Raw genomic sequence first — 26,007 nt, 5'->3', positions numbered from 1 at the left:
CATCACTACTATCTAGTTCCAGAACATTTTAGTCACCCCCAAGGAAACCTCACTATGCAGTCTCCAGTCCCTTTCCCCCCAACCCCTAGCAACCTCTAATGTACTCTCTGTCTTTAAGGATTTGCCAGTTCTGGATATTTCATGTAAATGGAATCATGTATGGCCTTTGTGTCTGGCCTCTTTTACTTAGCATAATGTTTTCAAGGTTCATCCTTGCATGTATTAGTACTTCTTTCCTTTTTATGGCTGAATAATATTTAATTGTATGGAAATACCACATTGTGTTTATCCATTCATCTGTTGGTGGATATTTGGGTTATTTGTACCCTTTGGCTATTGTGAATAGTGCTGCTGTGAACATTCGTGTGTAAGTAATTTTTTTATTGAACACTTGTTTTCATTTGAGTATATATTTAAAAGTGGAACTTCTGGGTCTTATGGTAATTCTGTGTTTAATGTTTTGAGGAACAGCCAAACTGTTTTCCACAATGACTCTATTATCTTACATTTTCACCACCAAAGGTGGTTTCACTCTCTACATTTTCACTAATGTTTGTTGTTGTTGATTAAAACAATTCTAGCTAAACTTTTTGGGTGGGTGTGAAGTAGGATCTCATTGTCATTTTGATTTACATTTTCGTACTAAGTGATATTGAATATCACTTTATGTACTTGTATGCTAGTTGTATATCTTCTTTGGAAAAATACCTATTTATATCCTTAGTTCATCTTTAATTGGGTTGTTTTTCTTTTTGTTGTTGACTTGTAAGAGTTCTTTATATATTCTGAATACTAGACCCTCATCAGAAATGGGATTTGCAAATACTTTCCCTTATTTTATAGGTTGTCTTCACTCTTTTGGTAGTATTTTTTAATGCATAAGAATTTTAAATTTTGATGATGTCTAATTTATGTATTTTTTCTTTTGTTGCTTATGTTTTTGGTGTCATATTTAAGAAACCATCGACAAAATCAAGGTCATGAAGATGTATCTGTATGTTTTTTTCTATATTCTTTGATTAATTTTGAATTAAATTTTGTATGAGGTGTGAGGTAAAATCTGGTTCTATTCTTTTGCACGTCTATATCTTGCCGTCCTAGCACTATTTGTTCTTTCCTCATTGACTAGTCTTATACCCCTATTGAAAATCAACTGATCATAGATGTAGAAGGTTTATTTCTGGACTTTAAATTCTATTACATTGATCTATGTGTCTATGTTTATGCCTGTACCACACAGTTCTCATTACTGTAGCTTGGTAGTAAGTTTTGAAATCAGAAAGTATGAGTCCTTCAATCTGTTCTTATTTTTCAAGATTGCTTTGACAATTTGTGGCCCCTTGCCACAAATTCCATAGGAATTTTAGGATGAGCTTTTCAGTTTCTACAAAGTAAGCTATTTTGTTGAGTATTTTTCTCATGAAAGTGTGTTGGATTCTGACAGTTTTTTTTTTTGCATCAATTGAGATAACTTTTCTACTTCATTCTATTTATGTGATGTATTAATATTTGTATGTTGAATCACTCTGAATTCCTGGGATAAGTCCTAGTTGGTTATGATGTGTAAACTTTTTAATATGCTCTTAGATTCAATTGGATAGTATTTGTTGAAGATTTTTTCCTCTAGATTTACAAGGGAATGTATTTGTAGTTTTCTTGTCATGGATTTGTCTGACTTTGGTATTAGGGTGATGCTGACCTTGTAGAATGAGTTACAAAGTGTTCCCACCTCTTATATTTTTTGGGAAGACTTTGAGATGAATTAGTGTTCATTCTTCCTAAAATAGCAGCAGGGGTTGGGGCACCTTGGTGGCTCAGTCGGTTAAGTGTCCGACTCTCACTTTTAGCTCAGGTCATGATCTCACGGGTTTCTGAGATCGAGCCCTGCATCCACCTCTGGTGCTGACAGTGCAGAGCCTGCTTGGGATTCTCTCTCCCTGTCTCTCTGCCCCTCCCTTGCATGCTCACACACTCTCATCCTCTCTCTCGCTCTCAGAATAAATAAACAACAACAAAAGAAGTAGTGGCTTAAGATGGTGGTGTAGGAAGACACTGACCTCACCTCCTCTCACAAATACACCAAATCCACAGCTACATATAGAACAGTTCCCTCTGAACAAGACCTGAAAACTAGCCCAACAGCTCCTCCGCAACAACGGATAAAAGGGCAACACCGAGATGGGTAAGAGAGGCAGACGAGCAGTCTTGCCAAAAACCCCATCCCTGGTGCGGTGACCCACATCGGGAGGGATCTCACAAACGTGGAGCTTCTTCCTGAAAAGTGAGGGGTTTGTGCCCCACATCAGGCACCCCAACCCTTGGGACCTTCACAAGAGAGACGAGTCCCCAAAATGGCTCTGAAGACCAACGGAACCTACATCTGGGAGACCCAAAGGGCTGTAGGGAACTGAGGTTCTGTGGTCTGGGGCTTGTGTACAGATTCATTCACCCCATAACCGAGTACAAACGCAGCAGTTTGAAAAGCACCTACACCCTGTGTGAAGGAGATTCATTTGCTAATCTTAGAGCACCTGCCAGAGTTAACAGGGGCCTGTTGGGACTCTCTCCCAGGGTGGAGGCCCTGGCAGGTGCATTTTTTCACTCACTTTATTTTGCTAGAGCCAACAGGCATGCCTCGCCCCCACACTCGCACCAGTAGGCTTCCCTGGCCCCACAGTTTTTCTGCGGCCCCACTAAAGCCAGAGGTTGCAGGCTCTGGTGGCCAGGAGGGTATGCATTTCTGGGCTCCCTGGGTGAAACAATCAGAGAGTTAATTCTGTACCCTCAGGGCATGAGACAGCAGACTGAAACAGTCTTCCTGTGAAAAAAGCTGATTTACGGGTCACGGAGCTTCAGCCTGAGGGCCAGGCTTCCGCTTTACCACACATGTAGGTGCTGTGCAGTTGCTCCCAGGGAATGCAAGTCAGGAGCTGTTATCTCTGTGCTCTTCCTTGGCCTCATTACAGCTCACCTATACCTCCCAGGAAGGAGCTTACACACTCCATGGACCTTGGTCTTTGCACCTCTTGCCAAGGAGATACCTCCGGATGGCCTGGTCTAGAGGCCAAAGGGGCTAACGATTGTTGTCCCGTAAGACTGGGTATTTTTGCATTATGCTTATTTATTCATGTATCATTTTTGTATGTAAGACATTTTTCATTGAAATATAGTTGACATATAACATTATATTCGTTTCAGGGGTACAACAAGTGATTCAACATTTATGTACATTATGAGAGGATCACCACGACAGCTCTAACTAATTACCACCCGTCACCACACAAAATTATTGCAGTATTGTTGACTGTATTCCCTAGGTTGCACTTTACATCCCTGTGACTTATTTATTTTCTAACTGGAAGTTTGTGGCTCTTAATCCCCTTCACCTGTTTCACCCACTCCCCGCACCCCACCCCTCCAGCAACCACCAGTTTGTTCTCCATACTTACGATTCTGTTCTGTTTGTTCGTTTGTTTTCTACATCCTCTTGCTGGATTGATCCCTTTATCTTTATGTAATGCCCTTCTTTATCTCTTGTTAGTCTTTCTTTTAAAGCCTGTTTTGTCTCAGTATTGCTAGTCTAGCTTTCTCATTGTTTCCATTTGCATGGGATAGCTTTTTTCATCCCTTCACTTTGTATGTGAGTCCTTTGTAGGCAGCACATAGATGGATCTTTTTTTTTTTAAATCCATTTAGCTACCTTTGTCTTTTTAAAGTTTATTTTATTTTTAATTTTTTAATTGAAGTATAGTTAACATACAGTATTATATTAGTTTTAGGTGTACAGTATAATGACAACAGTTCTACAAATTACTCAGTGCTCATCAAATAACCGTACTCTTGATATCCTGTATCTGTTTCATTCCTCCCCTGCCCACCTCCCCACTGGCAACTAGTTTGTTCTCTGTATTTAAGAGTCTCTTTTTGGGGCGCCTGGGTGGCGCAGTCGGTTAAGCGTCTGACTTCAGCCAGGTCACGATCTCGCGGTCCGTGAGTTCGAGCCCCGCGTCGGGCTCTGGGCTGATGGCTCAGAGCCTGGAGCCTGTTTCCGATTCTGTGTCTCCCTCTCTCTCTGCCCCTCCCCCGTTCATGCTGTGTCTCTCTCTGTCCCAAAAATAAATAAAAACGTTGAAAAAAAAATTAAAAAAAAAAAAAAGAGTCTCTTTTTCTGTTTGTCTCTTTTTTTCTTTGTTTCATTTGTTTCGTTGTCTTGTTTCAACAAGACCCTTATTTCACTTATCATTATTCCCTTTAGGTCCATCCATGTTTTTGCAAATAGTAAGATCTCATTCCTGTTTATGGCTGAGTAATATTCCACGGTATATATATATACCACCTCTACTTTATCCATTCATCTACTGATGGACACTGGGCTGCTTCCATATCTTGGCTGTTGTAAATAATGCTACAGTAAATGTAGGGGTGCATATATCTTTTCAGATTAGTGTTTTGATATAATTGGATAAATACCTAGTAGTGGAATTACTGGATTGCATAGTAATTCTATTTTTTATTTTTCACAGACCTCCATACTGTTTTCCACAGTAGCTGCCCCAATTTACGTTCCTGTCATTAGTGCACGAGGGTTTTTTTTTTCCCTTATCCTTGCTAACACTTGTTATTTCTGTTTTTATTTTTTTAATTTTATCTTTTTATTTTTAGGGAGAGTGTTTGTGAGCAGGGGAGAGATGCAGAGGGTGTGAGAGAGAGAGAAAGAAAAGAGAGAGAGAGAGAGAGAGGGAGAGAGAGAGAGAGAGACAGAGAATATGAATCCCAGTTAGGCTCCACACTTCTCTATCCCACAACCCTGGAATCATGACCTGAGCTGAAATCAAGAGTTGGATGCTCAGCTGACTGAGCTACCCAGGCGCCCCTGTGTTTTTGATTTTAGTCATTCTGACAGTTGTAAAGTGATATTTCATTGTGGTTTTAATTTGCATTTTTCTGATGACTAGGGATGTTGAACATTTTTTTCATGTATACTGTTGGCCATCAGTAGATGTCTTTGGAAAAATGTCTATTTAGGTTTTCTGACCATTTTTTATTAAATCAGATTATTTGCTTTTTTTTTTGTTTTGGTGTTGAGTTGTGTGAATTCTTTATATATTTTGAATATTAATGCCTTATCAGATATATCACTTGTAAATATCTTCTCCCATTCAGTAGGTTTTCTTTTTGTTTTATTGATAGCTTCCTTTGCTGTGCAAACATTTTTTATTTTGGTGTAGTTCCAATAGTTTATTTTTGCCTTTGTCTTTCTTGTGTGAGGACACATACCTAGAAAAAATTTTCCTATGGCTGATGTCAGAGAAATTACTGCCTATATTTTCTTCTTAGGAGTTTTGCGGATTCAGGTCTCACATTTAAGTCCCTAATCCATTTTGAGTTTATTTTTGTGTATGGTGTAAGAAAGTGGTCTAATTTCATTTTTTTGCATGTAGCTGTCCAGTTTTCCCACTATTTGTTGAAGAGACTGTCTTTTGCTTTTATATTCTTGCCTCCTTTGTTGTAGATTAATTGACAAATAAGTGTGGATTTATTTCTGTGCTCTCGTTCTAATGATCTGTACGTCTGTTTTTTGTGCCAGTACCACACTGTTTTGATTATTACAGGTTTATAGTATATCTTGAAATCTTGGATTAAGATACCTCTAGCTTTGTTTTTCTTTCCCAAGATTGCTTTGGATATTCAGGGTCTTTAGTGGTTCAGTACAAATTTTAGTATTATTCTAGTTTTGTGAAAAATGTTGGTTACCCAACAACAGGGTCTGTTGATTGGAGTATTTAGTCCACTTACATTTAAAGTAATTATGGATAGGAATGTACTTATTGACATTTTGCCCATTGTTTCCTGGTTGTGTTTGTAGTTCTTCTCTGTTCCTTTCTTCTTTTCTTGCTTTCTTTCCTTGTGATTTGATGACTTTCTTTAGTGCTATATTTGGATTCCTTTCTATTTATTTTTTGTGTATCTCTTATGGGTTTTTGGTTTGTAATTACCATGAAGTTTATATGTAACACCCTAAACATATAGCAGTCTATTTTAAGTTTATGCTCACCTAGGTTCAAACACTTTCTTAAAGTGTTACGTTCCCCCAACCCTCACCAGTTATTATAAATGTATAGTTGATTTATATATATATATATAGTAGATATATAGTTGTGTGTGCATATACACACTCACACACACACATAGTTGATTTTCACTACTGTTTTCTTTTAACCTTTATACTGGCTTTATAAGTGGTTGACCAAGTACTTTTATTATACGTTTGCTTTGCTTTTCTGCTTAAAGAAATCCCTTTAACTCTTTTTATAAGGCTGGTTTAGTTGTGATAAATTTTTTTTACCTTTTGTTTATCTGGGAAAATCTTATCTCTCCTTCCATTCTGAATGATAATTTTACCAAGTAGAGTATTCTTGATTGTAGGCTTTTTCCTTTCAGCACGTTCAATGTATCAATCCACTCCCTTCTGACCTGCAAAGTTTCTGTTAAGCGTTCAGCTGACAGTTTCTTTTCTCTTGCTGCTCTTCAGATTCTCTCTTCATCTTTAATTTTTTGACATTTTAAGTATTACGTATCTTGGTGTGGACCTCTTTGGGTTGGTTCATCTTGCTTGGGGCTCCCTGTGTTTCTTGGACCTGGGTGTCTGTTTCCTTCCTCAGATTAAGGAAATTTTCAACTATTATTTCTTCAAGCAAGTCTTCTGCCTCTCTCTCTCTCTTTCTGAGACATCTATAGTGCAAATGTTAGTACACTTGATGTTTTCCCAGAGGTCCCTTAAAATAGCTTCATCTTTTAAAGATTCTCTTTTTCTTTTTGCTGTTCAAGTTGGGTGATTTCTACTACGCTGTCTTTCAGAACACTTATTTGATCTTCTGTATCATCTAATTTGCTTTTGATTCCCTGTAGTGTATTTTTCCTTTTAGTTATTGTTTTCTTTAGCTCTGATTTGTTCCTTTCTATGTTTTCTATATTACTATTGAAGTTCTGTGTTCATCCATTTTTCTCCTGAGTTTAATGAGCATCTTTATGACCATTACTTGGAACTCTTTATCAGGTAGATTGCTTATCTCTATTTTGTTTAGCTCTTTTTATGAGGTTTTATCTTGTTATTTTACTTGGGACATATTCCTCTGTCTCGTCATTTTGCCTCTGTGTTTCTATATATTATGTAGATGAGCTACTATGTTTCCTGGTTGTGAAGGAGCAGCCTTATGTGGAAGGTGTCCTGTGGGGCTGAGAAGTTCAGTCCTTCCTAGTCACCAGAAGGAGGTGCTCCAGGGGTGTCTCCTGTATGGGCTGTGTGCCCTCCTGCATGGCTGGGGCATGACTGCTGTGGGCACACTGGTCGATTGGGCTGGCCTTTGGCTTGGGTGACTGAGAGGCCTGACCACAGCTGCTTTGGGCATGCTGGTAAGTGGGAGCATCTTTGTAAGGGTTCTGGTGCCAGCTGAGGCTGCCTGTCAGGTGTGGTGGGGCAGAAGCTACTTTGGAGGGGTGTCTGCCAGGGGTTAGAGTGTGGGTGGAGCGAGTCTGCAGGAGAATGCAAGGGATGCAAGTGGTGCTAGCAAGGTAGATAGAAAGTGTCAGAAACAGTGCCCATAAGGTCTGGATTGCCTAGGTTGAAGAAGCATAAGAAAAATATCACCAATCAGTGCCGCTCTTTCTGGAGAAAGTTCCTACAGATTCCTACCTCTGTGGCACATGCCCTAAAATTAGTCAGTAAATATCTTTCACCTATGGCCTAGGTGCTTTCACACTGCTGTCTTTGTGCTGAGTCTTGGAGCAAGTGAGATTGTGCATCAGTATTTTGAGAGCACAGTCTTGGTTTTCTATAACCTTCCAGCTTCCCCAGAGTTACCCCCCATTGATTTTCAAAGCTAGACATTATAGGGGCAGCTTGTTTTCCTAGTACAGGTCCCCAGGGCAGTGGTGCCTGATGTGGGGCTTGATCCTCTCACTCCTCAGGGAGCACTTCCATATTTGTGATATTCCTCCTATATCTCGGTCTCCCAGTGGGGGCGTGGGTTGACCAGACTGTGTCTCTGCCATTTCTATTCATCTTGACGTGGCTTTTTCTTTATGAATTTCCAGCTGTTCTGCTAGTCTTTAGCTCATTTTTAGAGAGAGAGTTGTTTTGTTGTGACCACGGGAGGAAGTGAGCTGAGGATCTTCCTACTTTGCTGTCTTGATGTTATCTCTGTTTTACAGGCTTTAAAGGTTGTTGCCTGAAGGTCTGGTTTTTAATCAGCCTACAAGTATGAGTTGCCTGAGATCCCTCTTCTTGGAGCACTGACAGGTCTTAGGACAACCTCAATAACTGAGACCTATAAGGAATAAATCAAGTTGCTTAGACAATCACAAAGGTCCAAGAGATAACCAAGTACTAGGGTAAGGTTGAATGATCAGTTCAACTCCTATATAAGGGTGCTCCCTCAAGATTGAGAGAGGTAGCCGTTTTACCTCATATGCAGAGATAAACACTGAGAATCAAGCAAAATGAAGAAACAGAGGAATATATTTCAAAAGAAAGAACAAAACAACTTTCCCTATACAAGGGAACCCTCATAAGTTCTTCAGCAGATTTGTCAGCAAAAATTTTGCTGTCCAGAAGGGAGTGGCATGATTATTTAAAGTGCCGAAGGGAAAAAACTTATAATCGAGAATGTGAACCAGAAAATTATCATTTAGAATTGAGGAGAGATCATGAGTTTTTCAGATAAGCAAAGCTAAAGGAGTTCATCTCCACTAAACTGGCCTTACAGGAGATGTTAAAGGGGCTTCTTTAAACTGAAAAGAAAGGGTGGTCGTTACTAACAAGAAAACATATGAAAGTAAAAATCTCACAGGTACAGGTAGTATATGTAACGGATTAATTACTTATAAAACTAGTATAAAGATTAAAAGACAAAAGCAATAAAAATAACTATACAATAATTAGATAAGGGACACAAAATGGATGTAGAATGTGACATCAAAAACAAAACATGGGAAGGGGAGTAAAAATGTAGTTTTAGAAAGCATTTAGATTTAAATTGCTGTCAACTTAAAATAGACGTTTATATATGTAGGCTGTTATGTGAGCCCTATGGTAACCACAAAGCAAAAAAAAAGTCTATTATAAATACACAAAAGATAATGAGAAAAGAAATTAAGAGAGTCATCATACCACAAGGGAAGATCTGGAGAAGAAAGGGACAGAGAAGAATTATGGAAATAGCCGGAAGACAGTGAACAAAATGGCATATCTATCAATAATTACTTTAAATGGAAATGGACTAAATGCTCTAATCAGAAAACATAGGGTGGCTGAATGGGTAAAAAACAAAAAAAACAAAAACAAAACAAAACAAAACAAAACAAAAAAAAAAAAACCTATCTATATGGTGCCTACAAGAGACTCACTTCAGTTCTAAACACACACAGACTAAAAGTGAAGGGATAGAAAAAGATATTTCCTGCAAATGGAAACCAAAAGAAAGCTGAGGTAAATATGATATCAGGCAAAATAGACTTTAAACAAAGACTCTGATAAAAGATGAAGATGAGCATTATGTAATGATAAAGGGATCAATCCAAGGGGAGATACATTGGTAAAGATTCACACACCCAATATAAGAGCACCTAAATATGTAAAGCAAATACTAACACCTGAAGGGAGAAATTGACAGCAGTATAATAATAGTAGATAGATGACTTTAGTTCCCCACTTATATCAATGTTTAGATTTTTCAGACAGAAAATCAATAAGGAAATACTGGCCTTAAATGATACATGAGCCCAGATGGACTTAATAGATAAGTACAGAACATTTCATCCTAATGCAGCAAGATAACACATTCTCCTCGAGTGCATATGGAACATTCTGCAGGATAGATAACATGTCGGGCCACCAAAAAAGTCTCAATAAATCTAAAAAGATTGAAATCATATCAAGATCTTCACTTACCACGATGATATGAAATGAGAAATCAACTAGAAGACAAAAGTCTGGGAAAATCACAAATATGTGGAGATTGAAAAACAAATTACTGAATAAGCAGCGGGTCAGTGAAAGGAAAAATAAAAAAATACCTTGAAACAAATGAAAATGGACATACAACATACCCAAATCTATGACATGTAGCAATAGTAGTTCTAATGGGTAAGTTTCTAGCCAGGCAGGCCTATCTTAGGACACAAGAAAAATCTCACATAAACAATTTAACTTTGCACCTAAAGAATCTAGAAAGAAGAATAAACAAAGCCCAAACTCAGTAAGAGGAAGGAGATAATAAAGATCAGAGGCCAAATATATGAAATAGAGACTGAAAATGACAATACAAAAGATCAGTGAAACAAAGAGCTTGTTCTTTGACAAGATAAAATTGACAAACATTGGTGAGACGTTCTGAGAAAAAGAGAGAGGGCTCAAATAAAATCGGAAATGAAAGAGCAAAAGTTACAACTAATACCAAAGAGAAACAAAGGCCAATATATAAGAAATGGATAAATTCCTAGAATATACAGCCTTCTAAGACTGAATCATGAAGAAATAGAATACTGGAAAGGAAAAAGAAAACTCTCGCTATGTGTGGATTACATGTTTTTATATATAGGAAACCCCAAATAATCTACCAAAAATTGTGAGAACTAATAAGCGTATTCAGTAGTTTCAGGGCACAAAACCAGTATACAAAAATCTGTTTTGTTTTTGTATACTAACAATAAAGTATAAGAAGGAGACCCTAAGAAAACAATCCCAGTTAAATTTACATCAACAAGAATAAAATACCTAGAAATAAATTTAACCAAGGAGGTGAAATTTCTGTACACCAAAAACTATAGACATTGATGAAAGATATTGAAGAAGACACAAATATTTCATGCTCATGGATTAAAAGACTTAATATAATTAAAATGTCCATATTAGCCAAGGCTACTCTATTTGTGGATTGCATGTTTATATATATAGGAAATCCCAAAGAATCTACCAAAAGTTGTGAGAACTAATAAGCATATTCAGTAGTTTCAGGGCACAAAACCAGTATACAAAAATCTATTTTGTTTTTATTTACTAACAATATAGTATAAGAAGGAGAACCCCAAGAAAAAAAATCCCAGTTACATTTGCATCAACAAGAATAAAATACCTAGAAATAAATTTAACCAAGGAGGTGAAATTTCTGTACCCCCCAAACTAGAAGACATTGATGAAAGATATTGAAGAAGACACAAATAAATATTTCATGCTCATGGATTAGAAGACAATATTATTAAAATGTTCATATTAGCCAAAGCAATTTACATATTAAATGCTATCCCTCTGAAAGTTTATGGCATTTTTCACAGAAATAGATCAAATAATCCTATTGTTTGTATGAAACCCCAAAAAATCCCAAGTAACCAAAACAGTCTTGAGGAAGAAGAAGAAAGCTGGAGGTATCACAATCCCAGATTTGAATATACTACAAACCTGTAGTAATCAAAACAGTATGCCGTCGACATAAAAACAGACGGATCAGAACAGAGAGCTCAGAAATAAACCCACGCACATATAGTCATTTTTGGTATAGGGGGCAAGAATATGTAACAAATATGCTGGGGAAACTGGACAGCCACATGCAAAAGAATGAAACTGGACCACTGTATTACACCATATACAGATATTAGCAAAATCAATTAAACTCTTGAATGTAAGATCTGAAACTGTAAAACTGAAGAAAACATATGTAGTAAGATTTTTGACACCAGTCTTAGTGATGACTTTTTTGGACTCCAAAGACAAGGGCAACTAAGCAAAAATAAACCAGTAGGAGTATATCAAACTGAACTCTTCTGTATAGTGAAGGAAATCATCAACAAAATGAAAAGGCAGCCTACTGAATAGAAGGTATTTCCAAGTCATATATCTAATAAGGGGTTAATATCCAAAATATATAATGAACTCCTGTAGCTCAATAACAGAATAGAAACAATCTGATTTAAAAAATGGGAGAAGATCTGAATAGACATATTCCCAAAGAACATACATAGATGGCCAAGAGGCACATGAAAAGATGCTCAATGTAACCAATTAATTGTGAGGAAAATGCAAATCAAACCCATGAGATATCACCTCCTACAGTTAGAATGGCTACCATCAAAAAGACAAGAAATAATGCGTTGACAGCGAAGTGGAGAAAAGAGAGCCCTTTTGCACTGTTGGTGGTCATGTAAATTGGTGCAATCACTGTGGAGAATACTGTGGAGATTTCTCAAAAAATTAAATACAGAAATACCATACAATCCAGCAATTCCACTTCTGAGTATTTATCCAAAGAAAATGAAAATACTAATTCAAAAAAATAAATGTACTCCTGTGTTCATTGCAGCATTATTTACAATATCCAAGATATGGAAACAACCAAGTGTTTGGTTGGATAGATGGATGGATGAATGGATAAAGGTGTGGTGTAAATACACAATGGAATACACTCAGTCATAAAAAAGAGTGAGATCTTGCCATTTGAGACAATATAAGTATACCTTGAGGGTATTATACTAAGTGAAATAAATCAGAAAAAGACAAATACCATATGATTTCACTTATATGCAGAATCTTAAAAAAAAAAACAAGAAAACAAAACAAAACAAAACAAATAGGTACCCAGAAGAGATTGGTAGTTTCCAGAGGGGAAGGGAGTTGAGGGTTGGGTAAAATGGGTGAAGAGTGTCAAGAGGTACAACTTCCAGCCATAAAATAAGTAAGGGGGATGTAATGTTATAGCAGTGACTATAGTCAGTAATGTTGGATTGCACATTTGAAAGTTGCTAAGTAAATCTTAAAATTTCTCATCACAGGAAAAAAATCACAAAACTTTGCATGGTGACAGATGGTAACTAGACTTATTGGGGTGACCATTTCATAGATTATACAAATAACACATCATTGCGTTGTGTACCTGAATGTAATATAATGTCATATGACATTTATACCTCAGTCAAAAAGAACATTACATATTAATGATAAAAAAAGTATTTGGTAGAATTTACCAGTGAAGCCATCTATTCTGGGCCTGTTTTTATTGGGAGGTTTTTGATAACTGATTTAACCTCTTTACTTTTTAAAAAATATGTTTATTGGGGCGCCTGGGTGGCGCAGTCGGTTAAGCGTCCGACTTCAGCCAGGTCACGATCTCGTGGTCCGTGAGTTCGAGCCCCGCGTCGGGCTCTGGGCTGATGGCTCAGAGCCTGGAGCCTGTTTCCAATTCTGTGTCTCCCTCTCTCTCTCTCTGCCCCTCCCCCGTTCATGCTCTGTCTCTCTCTGTCCCAAAAATAAATAAACGTTGAAAAAAAATATGTTTATTTATTTTTGAGAGAGAGAGTGAGCTCATGCATGAGTTGGGGAGGGGCCTAGAGAGAGGGGGACAGAGGATCTGAAGTGGGCTCTGCACTGACAGCAGAGAGCCCAATAAGGGGCTCAAACTCATGAACCATGAGATCATGGTCTGAGCTGAAGTCAGATGCTTGACTGACTGAGCCACCCAGACATCCCAGTCTCTTTACTTTTTATAGGCCTATTGAGTATCTGTTTTTCCCTGGGTCAGTTTTGATAGTTTGTGTGTTTCTAAGATTTGTCCATTTCATACAGGTTATCTAATTTTTTGGCATACAATTATTCATGATGTTCTTCTTTTTAAAATTTTTTTGAAGTCTATTTAGTTTTGAGAGAGAGGGCAAGCAGGGGAGGGGCAGAGAGAGCGGGACAAAGGATCCAAAGCAGGCTCTGCACAGACAGCAGTGAGCCTGATGTGGGTCTCGAACTTAAGAACTGTGAGATCATGACCTGAGCTGAAGTAGGATGCTCAGCCTACCAAGCCACCCAGGTGCCCAAGATGTTCTTTTTTTCAGTAATCCTTTTTCTTAAAAAAAACATTTTTTAAACGTCTGTTTATTTTTGGGAGAGAAAGAGAGAGCATGAGCGGGGGAGGGTTAGAGAGAGGGGGACACAGAATCTGAAGCAGGCTCCGGGCTCTGAGCTGTCGGCATGGAGCCCAACGCGGGGCTTGAATTCATGAACCGAACCATGAGGCCATGACCTGAGCCAAAGCTGGATGCTTAACCGACTGAGCCACCCAGGTGCCTCTCAGTAATCCTTTTTCTTTCTGTAAGGCTAGTAGTAATGTCTCTATTTGTTTCTAATTTTAGCAATTTGAGTATTCTTTCTTTTTTCTAAAGAAAAAAATATTTGTCAATTTTGGTGTTCTTAAAGAATGAGCTTTTGGTTTTATTGATTTTATTTTCTGTTTTATCTTCATTCTAATTTTTTTTTTAATGTTTATTTATTTTTGAGAGAGACAAGAGACAGAATGCGAGTGGGTTAGGGGCAGGGAGAGAGGGAGACACAGAATCCGAAGCAGGCTCCAGGCTCCGAGCTGTCAGCACAGAGCCTGACATGGGGCTCGAACTCACGAACTGTGAGATCATGACCTGAGCCGAAGTCGGACGCTCAACCGACTGAGCCACCCAGATGCCCCTGTTTTATCTTCATTCTAATATTTACTTCATTTCTTTTGCTAGTTGTGCCTTTAATTTCCTTTTTCTAGTTCTCTTACATTGTAAAGCTAGATTGAGATCTTCCTTCTCCCTCTTCCTCTTTTCCCTGTTGTCTCCTCCCACCTCTTTTTCCCTTTCCTCTCTCCCCTTTGTCCTCCCTCCTTCTCCTTCCCCTCTTCCGCTTTCCCTTCTTCTTTTTGCTTAGAGTCTCTGGATTTATTAGGTCAGAATCTCCAAAGAATTTTTTTTTCACAGTAAGCTTGCCAATTTAGCTGGTGGGCACCCATCTGAAATGATTTCCTTCTTTAAGTACATTCAAATTTTAAGGAATTGCGGCCCAAATTTCCCTCTGAGCTCTGCTTTCACTTTATTCCATATATTTTTTTGTGTTATTATTGTTTTTCATTCATCTCAAGTTATTTTTTAATTTCCCTTGCAGTTTCTTTGACTCATCGGGTACTTAAGAGTGTGGTTTTTAATTTACATATAATTATGGCTTGTTCATTTTTCCTTCTTCTAGTGATTTATAATTTCATTCTATTGTAGTTAGAAACTCTTCCCTCTATGACTTCAGTCTTATTTAATTTGCAAGACTTTTTTTGTCGTATAACATATAGTCTGTTCTGGAGAATGAATATTCCATGTGCACTTGAGAGAACTATATTCTGTTGTTACTGAGTGGAATATTCTATAAATATCTGTTAGATCTAGTTGGTGTATAATGTTGTCCAAGGACTCAGTTTCCTTATTGATCTTCTGTCTTGTTATTCTATGCATGATTTGAAGTGAGATATTGAAGTCTTCAACTATTACTGTAGATTATTTCTCTATTCAGTTCTGTCAATTTTTGTTTCATATTTTGGCACTTTGTCATGAAGTGTATACATGTTTATAATTATTTCTTGATGGATTGACCCATTTATTGACATATAATGTCCTAATATGAGCAATTTTTAAATGGGTTTTGTTGAATTACATTGAAAGACATTTTATTGGTTCTTTTCTAGATCATGGTTGGAGATATTGGAACACTCTTTAAGATTCGTATTGGTCATACTAACTCTGGACTGTCCCCTTCCTGGCACTGTAAAGAGGTAAAGGCATATCAAGACTCACATCCTTTGCAAAACTCCTCTGCAAATTCTGTTCAGGAATTCAACCTCAAAGAGGCATTTATTTCACACCTGTTATGAGTTGATTGAGTCAAACCTCGAATCTTTTTTAGTCAGTATATTCCTTAAAACAATAGTATCATATACCCTGATTAATAATTTAACTCCTAATTTCTTGAGGGAAGTCCCTCAACTAAATAATCCCTTTACCTTTTTGCAAAGAAAAGAAAGTACTTGGGACTCTGGATACTTGGGACTTGCTGCTGCTGCTTCTCTTTTTTAGCATCAGCTATTATTTTATTATTTTTTATTGAGTACAGTTGAAATACAATGTTACATTAGTTTCAGGTGTACAACATGGTGTTTTGGGAATTATATTGCTCCTTGATGTAGTTGCACTAGTGATAAAAAGGGGACTAAGTGAATGTTGTAAAAATAGACCATTTGTGTTGGTGAAGTAATAATCTGCTAGACTTGAATGCCAGTTCTCGAATTAGGTCTTTTCATGCTAAACAAATAATGCCACCTGAATACATTTCGTTAGCAAAAACGGGCATAAATTTTCTACATTGCTCAGAATTAAACATTTTACTTATTGCCATAATTGCCAAAAAGTGGACATCTTTAACAGTGGCCATTAAAAATCTTGCTTGTTTTCCATTTTGGGGTATGGAAAAATTTGCCATTTCAAAATAAATAAACTTAGGTAAGCAAGTTTTCAAAATGCAAAGAGCACCTAGTCAAACTCCTGATATTCTTGGCAAACTTGTTCTACAGTTTTATAATATGTGAGAAAATTAATGAAAAATTTGTAGAAGATGAGGAATCCCTTAAAAATACTTTTATTCTGTTAGCAGATATATATGGTTGTTAATAATGGAATCTTTACATTAAAGCCATCAGAGACCATGAAGGAAATTGAAAAAAGAAAACTCACTTAATGAAAATATGAATATAGAAGTTAGATTTCAAAGTTCAAAATTAATGCCTTGCTCCTATATGAAATTATTCTCTTTTATGTTCTAGAGTGTTTGAAGTATGATATTCAAATTGACACTTCAGTGATCATATGTGATAATATCTTTTATTTTTTTGTCTCCTAGTAAGCTAAGCTAATTTACGAAAATTAACATTAATCCTCCTGCCATCTCATCTGATTGATAGCCAACAAGCAGTATTATATTCATTATATATATGTGTTCATATATTGCTTATATACACCCACATATGTGTGTGTGTGTGTGTGTGTGTGTGTGTGTGTGTGTGTATATATATATATATATATATATATATAGCTTGGATGTTGAAACAATGGTTAAGTGATCTGAAAAGATTTTATAGTATTGCATAGGAAAGACAAAAAGTCAGGCTGAACGTTCCTGTTGTCTTTCTATGGCAGTTACTCTCATTGCAAGGCAACTTGTTTGCCTGAGGTTTATATCACCTGTCTTTGAGTACTGGCAAGGAAGAGAGATGTTCTTGATTTAAAGTTTTATTCTAGGTAGATAAAACCTTTATACTAATTTTGCCAAATTAAGTTGCTAGAAAACGGGCTGGGAATTTTGTGTTCAATTCTTATAGTTTAGAAGTTTAAAGTTTAAAATTTAAAGTAGGCCAACTTGTACCTATAACTCAAAGGGATTTGAATTAAAACATCTACTCCATTATAGCAATAATGATACACTATTTCCACAGCCTGTAAAATAGTCACATTAGCTTTTAGGACTTTAATCTTTGTTCTTTCAAGTTTAGTTAAGAAGATTACAGAATAAAAAGTTTCAAATGGTGGTCATTTTGTATTTCTCAAGTGATTTGCCTTGGGCTTTACTTAAACTAACCAAATTAAATCATGATGTCAGCAGCCTTGCAAACCAATGGTAATTCTGTGTGATTCTCGGGAAGCCTTTTTAAAAGTATGATTGTACCAAGTTCACACGTGGTGTGAATTTATGAATGCAAATTTTGGGGCCGTACCAAGATCCACAGAATTAGTAAATTTAGGAATCAAAAATCTAATTTTATAAGAACCTGATTTCTTAAACACATTAAAATAGAAAATCTCTGATTAAGGCATTTTAAAGACTATAAGTTTAATTTAAGAGATAAAATAACAGTCACTGAAACTTTTAAAAGAATAATATAAGACCTACTCATGAAAGGCTAGATTCTAGAATCAAGATTCATAATTTCTACATTTTGATGATTTTTGGTATTCATCTGATCCTAACAGAATTTATTAACATCTTTGTTTAACTCCAGGATAAGTGGAATAGATATAATATAGCATAATAGGTACCCAAATTAATAATTATTGCCTAAATTTCATTCATTGCTGAGGACCCACAGAGGAAACTATATTAGTTTGAATCTGTAGTACATAAAATCTAAGCTCATGCTAACATTTTATAATACCATTTTGAAATAAAAAATGTATTACTAAGAGATTGGTATAGGAAAGTAATAGGTTTTTAAAAATTATAAATATCTCTTTCTAAATAGGAAAATATTGATGACACTTAGAAAATTTGGGAGGAAATTGGCATGTTTAGAATTTCAATGTAGAGAAATGAAAAACAGAAAAATTTCAAAGTAAAGAAAAGAAATGCCATTTTACTTGATTTGGCAATAAAAGAAGAAATTAGCACTTTTCTTGTCAAGTATTTAACAACTTCTTTTATTAAAAAAATAACGGTCTTCTATGAGCTAAGTGTCAGGCTTGGATGAAAACTTTTATTTGACTCTTTGATAAAGTATTCTTACATTTTTCACAAGAAATATTGTTTCTACTGTAGATACAATTATGGAACATGAATTCTGGAAAAAAGTTTTATATACCTGTTCAACGATGGTTAGCACGAGATCAAGAGGATGGGGAAATCTGTCGAGAATTTCCTGTTTTAAACAAAGGACGACCCATGCTTCCAGGTAGGGAAGATCCAACTATCCAACTGCAGGCAGCACAGATAAAACTTGTTTGCCTAAATGCTGAAGGACAGGGAACTTGATAAATACATGTTGCGTAAATGAATCAATGGACAAATGAGTGATTAAACAGCTGCTCATTTCATACCAGTTATCACTGATGGTGTGATATAGATGCATCTAAATACGGTTTAGTTGCTTCATGTACTGGCTTTCAGGAATATGTTTTTGTCAACAGTTAACCCTGGAGGGGGGTCAAATGAAATGCCTCTTAATCAAAGCAAGAAATTAATTTTTAGGAGGTCATGAGAAAGCTGAGAGCCCAATAAAGTTATTCCAGGGCTAAGAAATGCAAGTCAATGTATAGTTTCCCCAACAGTCCTACCTTACTTTTGAAAAATTTGCTGCGAATGAAGGAATGAAAACAGAACTATTCAATGACCTTTTAAGCATTTGACCAAGAGCAGAGGTGTGTTCAAGCCTTGTGTAACCATGGCTGAAAAATAGGCTCCGCTCAGGGTCAGAGAGTCACTGCATGATTGAAGGTGACTCTGGCTCTAATTGCTTCTTGCTCTTGTGTCTGCTGGCCCTTGTTTGGGAAGAGAACAGGAAAATGGTAAGTAAGAATTATTAAGTGGGTAATTTATAAAAATAAGTTTTTTTCCAGTCCAGAATATTTTCTATCCAAAATGTGGTATCTTAGTTTTCTAAAGCAATAAATTGTAACAGATACTATGTGAAGATTAAGAAGAGTTCCATAATGTCATATCTATCATTAGGCTTAGGCACATAATAACTTGGGTAACATTTTTAGGAAACGTAGGTAAGTAAAACATTTGCAGAGGCTGTTGATTCTTTTTTAAATATTTTTTAATGTTTTTATTAAAAAATTTTTTTTTAATGTTTATTCTTAGGGAGAGAGAGAGAGAGAGACAGAGTGTGAACAAGGGAGGGGCAGAGAGAAAGAGGGAGACACCGAATCTGAAGCAGGCTCCAGGCTCTGAGCTGTCAGCACAGAGCCCGATACAGGCCTCGAACTCACGAACTGTGAGATCATGACCTGAGCCGAAGTCAGATACTCAACTGACTGAGCCACCCAGGCACCCCAATTTTTTAATGATTTTAAATGTTTACTTATTTTTGAGAGAGAGAGAGACAGAGAGAGAGCATGTGAGGCTTCCATAATGTCATATAATCTATCATTAGGCTTAGGCACATAATAACTTGGGTAACATTTTTAGGAAATGTAGGTAAGTAAAACATTTGCAGAGGCTGTTGATTCCTTTTTTAATATTTTTTAATGTTTTTAAATGTTTACTTATTTTTGAGAGAGAGAGAGAGAGAGAGGGAGCGAGCTGGGGAAGGGGCAGAGACAGGGAGACACAGAATCCAAAGCAGGCTCCAGGCTCTGAGTGTCAGCACAGACAGAGCCCAATGTGGGGTTCCAACCCACAAACTGTGAGATCATGACCTGAACGGAAGTCAGACACTTAACTGACTGAAGCACCCAGGCACCCTCATTCATTTGTGTTTTTTTTTTTTTTAATTTTTTTTTTTTAACGTTTATTTACTTTGAGACAGAGAGAGACAGAGCATGAACAGGGGAGGGTCAGAGAGAGAGAGGGAGACACAGAATCCGAAACAGGCTCCAGGCTCTGAGCTGTCAGCACAGAGCCCGACACGGGGCTTGAACTCACGGACTGTGAGATCGTGACCTGGCTGAAGTCGGACGCTTAACCGACTGCACCACCCAGGCGCCCCGAAGTTAAGATATTTTTGAAAATATATGAATAATTCCATTTGCTGAAAAGTGAAGGCTTGTATGAGCATTGTTCTCACTGTTCATAAGCATTTTTATCACTGTTTATAAGTATTCTCCACATTCTTCCTCATCAACCTTTTTGCTTCACCAAGGAGGAGACATTGGTCAGGTGCCCTGTTCCTACCCATGCTAATCATGATGCAGGGGTCATTTTTTTGCTTTTTTGTCTCATTTTAATTATAAAATTGTGTTCATAGGAGGCATATTCTTCAAATACATACTGACTTCCCTTGCTTTGTTTGTAGTACTTGATACTTATGGTTTGTTAATAAATATCCCCTCCTCCCCCAAGTTTCTTCACATGGCTTGGAGAAATCTCTTATATGTTATCTCTGGGCTTTCTGTACCCTCTCATGTGCTATTAATAAACTTGGTGAGCCTTTAATTATCTAAATCTCATTGGTAGATATAACAAATGATAGCTGATCTTAGCCATATTTTTGTTTAATACTCCAGCAAAGATTGGTGCTGTGTATGAAATGCTGTCATTACAGACAAGTAGCAGCTTTCTCTAGAGACAGATACATCAGTTCTAGGTGGTATAAATAAGGAAAGGCTGGATTAGTGTCTTTTTTGCTATGTTCAGTATCTTTGAGTCCATAGTTAGGGCAATATTTATCATTGAAGGTGAAAAGGCGTCTAAAACTGTTGGCCTGGTTAACCAGTATACTATCATATGCACCTGAAAAAATATGTTTTATAGTTTTGGAATTATTAGTGGATAAGGGTTGCTAAGATAATCAGAGTAAAAGTGGACTTCCCCAGGCTGTGTGAGATACTTATTTTTAATTCTGATTTTCAGTTATGATAACAAAAACATAATAAAACTTAGTTTCTTAACATTTTTAGGTGTACATTTCAGGAATGTGAAGTATATTCACATTGTTGGGCAGATCTCTAGGACTTTTTTCATCTTACAAAACTGAAATTTTATTTCTTCCTGGGTAAATTTTGGCACATGGTGTGTTTCAGCAAATTGGTCTACTTTACCTACATTGTCAAATGTGTGAACGTAGAGTTGTTCATAGCATTCCTTTAGAATCATTTTAATTTTCCATGGGAACTGTAGTGACAGTCCCTCTTTAATTTCTGATAATAGTAATTTGTGTCCTGTCTTTCTTTTTTTTTTCTCAGTTAGCCTGGCAGGAGGCTTCTCATTTTATCAGTCTTTTCAAAGAACCAACTTTTTGTTTCATTGAGTTTCTTTCTTGATTTCTTATTTTCAATTTCATTGATTTCTGCTCTAAGCCTTATTTCTTCTTGTCTACTTTGGATTTAATTCGCCCTTCTTTTTTCTAGTTTCCCAGGGTGGACACATAGTGATTGATTTTAGACTTTTCTTCTTTTCTAATGTATGCATTTAATGCTCTGAATCCCTCAGCATTGCATTTGCTCCATCCCACAGTTTTTGATAAGTATGTTTTTATTTTAATTACGTTCAACATATTTTATTTATCTTTATTTTTTTATTTTTTTTAAAGTCAGGTTTTTTTTAAAATTAATGTTTATTTATTTCTTTTGAGAGAGAGAGAGTGCAAACAGGGCAGGGGCAGAAAGAGAGGGAGAGAGAGAATTTCAAGTAGCTTATGCACTGCCGACATAGAGCGGGACATGGGGCTCGAATTCAGGAACTGTGAGATCGTGACCTGAGCTGAAACCAAGAGTTGGTCACTTAGCCAGCTGAGCCACCCAGGCACCTCAGGTTCAAAATATTTTAAAATTTAGCTTCGGGTTACTTCTTTGACCCATGTGTTATTTAGAAGTGTATTATTTCGTCTCCACGTATTATGGAATTTTTCAGTTATCTATTTGGTACTAATTACTAGTTTAATTCCACTATAGTCTGAGAGAACACAGTATATGATTTCTGTTCTTTTAAATCTGTTCATAACAGGTTTGTTTTATTGCTCAGACTGTGGCTTATCTGGGTGAATATCCCATGTAAGTGTGGGGAGAATATGTGTTCTGCTGTTTTTGGATGAAGTAATCTACAGATGTGAATTATTTTTTTTTTTTAATTTTTTTTTTCAACGTTTATCTATTTTTGGGACAGAGAGAGACAGAGCATGAACGGGGGAGGGGCAGAGAGAGAGGGAGACACAGAATCGGAAACAGGCTCCAGGCTCTGAGCCATCAGCCCAGAGCCTGACGCGGGGCTCGAACTCACGGACCGCGAGATCGTGACCTGGCTGAAGTCGGACGCTTAACCGACTGCGCCACCCAGGCGCCCCTACAGATGTGAATTATAAACAGTTGATAACAGTGTTATTGAATTCACTTATGTCCTTATTGATTTTCTGCCTGCTTATTCTGTCCACTTCTGAGAGAGGGGTGTTGAAGTCTCCAACTGTGATAGCAGATTTATCTATTTTTCTTTGCACTTTTATCAGTTTTTGCCTCACGTGTTTCGATGCTCTGTTGTTAGGCACATACATATGAAGGATTATCATATCTTCTTGGAGAACTGACCTTTTTATCATTATGTAATACCCTTCTTATTTCCTTGCTTTGATACCTGCTCTGACTGAAATTAATATAGTTACCCTGCTTTCTTTTGAGTAATTTAACATGATACATTTTCCCTACCCATTTACTTTATTTATTCTTTCTTTCTTTTTCTTTTCTTTCTTTCTTCCTTTCTTTCTTTCTTTCTTTCTTTCTTTCTTTTTAATTTATTTTTGAGAGAGAGAGAGAGAGAGAGAGAGAGAGAGAGAGAGAGAGAGGCTGAGCGTGAGCAGGGGAGGGGCAGAGAGAGAGGGAGACACAGAATCTGAAGCAGGCTCCACGCTCTGAGCTGTCAGAGCAGAGCCTGACACAGGGCTCAAACTCATGAGCCGTGAGATCATGACCCAAGCCATATATTTTTTAATTTAAATTTTAGTTAACACAGTACAGTATTGGTTTCAGGAGTACAATTCACTGATTCACCACTTACATACAACACCCAGTGCTCATTACAAAAGTGCCCTCCTTAATACCCATCACTCATCTACCCATCTCCCACCTGCCTTCCTCCATCAACCCTTAGTTTGTTCTCTATTGTAAAGAGTCTCTTGTGGTTTCTTTCCCTCTCTCCTCCCCCCTCCCCAATATGTTCATCTGTTTTGTTTCTTAAATTCCACATATGAGTGAAATTATATGGTATTTGTCTTTCTCTGATTGGCTTATTTTGCTTGGCATAATACATTCTATCTCCATCTACATTGTTGCAAATGGCAAGGTTTCATTCTTTTTGGTGGCTGAGTAATATTTCATTACACACACACACAGACATACACACACACACACACACACACACACCACATCTTCTTTATCCATTCATCAGTTGATGGACATTTGGGTTCTCTCCATAGTTTGGCTGTTGTTGATAATGCTGCTATAAACATTGGGGTGGCCTTCAAATCTGTATTTTTGTATCCTTTGCGTAAATACCTAATAGTGCAGTTGCTGGGTTGTAGGGTAGTCTCCTGTTTGTGCCTTTTTTGAGACACATTCATACTATTTTACAGTGTGGCTGCATAAGTTTACATTCCCATCATTGGTGCAAGAGGTTTCCTCTTTCTCCGCATCCTTGCCAACATCTGTTGTTTCCTGTGTTGTTAATTTTAGCCATTTTGACAAATGTGAGGTGGTATCTCTTTGTGATTTTGATTTATATTTCCCTGATGACAAGTGATGTTGAACATCCTTTCATGTGTCTGTTAGGCATCTGTATGTCTTCTTTGGAAAAGTGTCTATTCATGTCTTCTGCCCATTTCTTAATTGGGTCGTTTGTTTTTTGGGTGTTGAGTTTGCTAAGTTCTTTATAGATTTTCGATCTGTATGATCAGATCAGATGTCATTTGCAAGTCTGTTCTCTCATTCTGTAGGCTGCCTTTTAGTTTTGTTGATTGTTTCCTTCACTGTGTAGAAGCTTTTTATCTTGATGAAGTCCTAATAGTTCATGTTTGCTTTTGTTTCCTGTGCCTTCAGTGCCATGTTTGGTAAGAAGTTGCTCTGGCTAAGGAGAAAGAGATTGCTGCCTGTGTTCTCCTCTAGGATTTTGATAGTTTCCTGTGTCACATTTACATCTTTCATCCATTTTGAGTTTATTTTTGTGTATGATGTAAGAGAGTGGTTCCAGTTTCATTCTGCCGCATATCCCCATCCAGTTTTCCCAGCACCATTTGTTGAAGAGACTGTCTTTTTTTCCATTGGATATTCTTTCCTTCTTTGTTGAAAATTAATTGGCCATGTAGTCGCGGGTCCATTTCTGGATTTTGTATTTTGTTCCATTGATCTATGTGTCTGTTTTTGTGCCAGTACTATATTGTATTGATGACTACAGTTTTGTAATATAGCTTGAAATCCAGAATTGTGATGCCTTTGTTTTTCTTTTCAGGATTTCTTTGACTACTCGGGGTCTTTTGTGAGTCTGTACAGATTTTAGGGTTGTTTGTTCTAGTGAAAAATGCTGGTGGTATGTTGATAGGGATTGCATTAAATGTGTAGATTGTTTGGGTAGTATAGACACTTTAACAATGTTTGTTCTTTTAATCCATGAGCATGGAATGCTTTTCCATTTCTTTGTGTTCTTTTCAATTTCTTTAATAAGTCTTCTATAGTTTTCAGGGTATAGATCTTTTACCTCTTTGGTTAGGTTCATTCCTGGGTGTCTAATTATTTTGGTGCAATTGCAAATGGGATTGATTGCTTGATTTGTTTTTCTGCTGCTTCATTATTGGTGTGTAGAAATGCAACAGATTTCTGCACATTGATTTTATATCTTGCAGCTTTGCTGAATTCATGTATTACTTCTGGCAATTTTTTGGTGAAGTCTTTCGGGTTTTCTACGTAGAGTATCATGTTGTCTGCAAACAGTGAAAGTTTGACCCCTCCTTGGTGATTTGGATGTCTCTTATTTCTTTTTGTTGTCTGATGGCTGAGCTAAGACTTACAGTACTATGTTAAGTAGTAATGGTGAGAATCAACATCCTTGTCTTGTTCTTAACTGTAGGGTAAAGACTCATACTCCCCACTGAGGATGATACTAGCTATGAGTCTTTTGTATATGGCCTTTATGATGTTGAGGAATGTTCTCTCTGTTCCTACTTTGTTGAAGATTTTTATGAAGAATGGATGCTGTATTTTGTTAAATGCTTTTTCTGCATCTATTGACAAGAACTTATGGTTCTTATCCTTTCTTTTATTAAAGTAGTGTATCATGTTGATTGATTAGCAAATATTGAACCAGCCTGGTAAGCCTAGGAATAAATCCCACTTGATCATGGTGAATAATTCTTTTAATGTACTATTGAATTCAGTTTGCTAGACTTCATTGAGAATTTTTGCCTCCATGTTCATCAGGGATTTTGGCCTGTAATTCTCCTTTTAATTAGATCTTTGGTTTCGGAATCAAGGTAATGTCGGCCTCATAGAATGAGTTTGGAAGTTTTCCTTCCATTGTAATTTTGTGGGACACTTTGAGAAGAATAGGTATTAACTCTTCTTTAAATGTTTGGTAGAATTCCCCTGGGAAGTTATCTGGCTCTCAACTTTTGTTTGTTGGGAGATTAAAAAAAAATTTTTTTTTAATGTTTTATTTGTTTTTGAGAGAGAGAGAGAGAGAGAGAGAGAGAGAGAGAGAGAGAGAGA

The 26,007-nt window shown here is 36.9% G+C and overlaps 1 protein-coding gene across 1 annotated transcript in view; it reads left to right on the top strand.

Moving 5' to 3' along the window:
• The window catches only part of LOC121038307 (uncharacterized), a 133,857-nt gene that overhangs the window by 13,515 nt on the left and 94,335 nt on the right, over positions 1–26,007 (top strand). Inside the window, exons 4-5 of the mRNA XM_040487845.1 lie at positions 15,525–15,611; positions 18,422–18,554. Of these exons, the coding sequence (XP_040343779.1) occupies positions 15,525–15,611; positions 18,422–18,554 (220 nt within the window). The remainder of the gene's footprint in view (positions 1–15,524; positions 15,612–18,421; positions 18,555–26,007) is intronic.

The sequence above is a fragment of the Herpailurus yagouaroundi genome, unplaced genomic scaffold, assembly GCF_014898765.1.
Source record: "Herpailurus yagouaroundi ecotype Mexico unplaced genomic scaffold, PumYag 165, whole genome shotgun sequence".
Taxonomy (NCBI): Eukaryota; Metazoa; Chordata; class Mammalia; order Carnivora; family Felidae; genus Herpailurus; species Herpailurus yagouaroundi.
The sequence above is the reverse complement of the archived record's forward strand: the minus strand, read 5'-3'. Positions and strand labels throughout refer to the sequence as shown.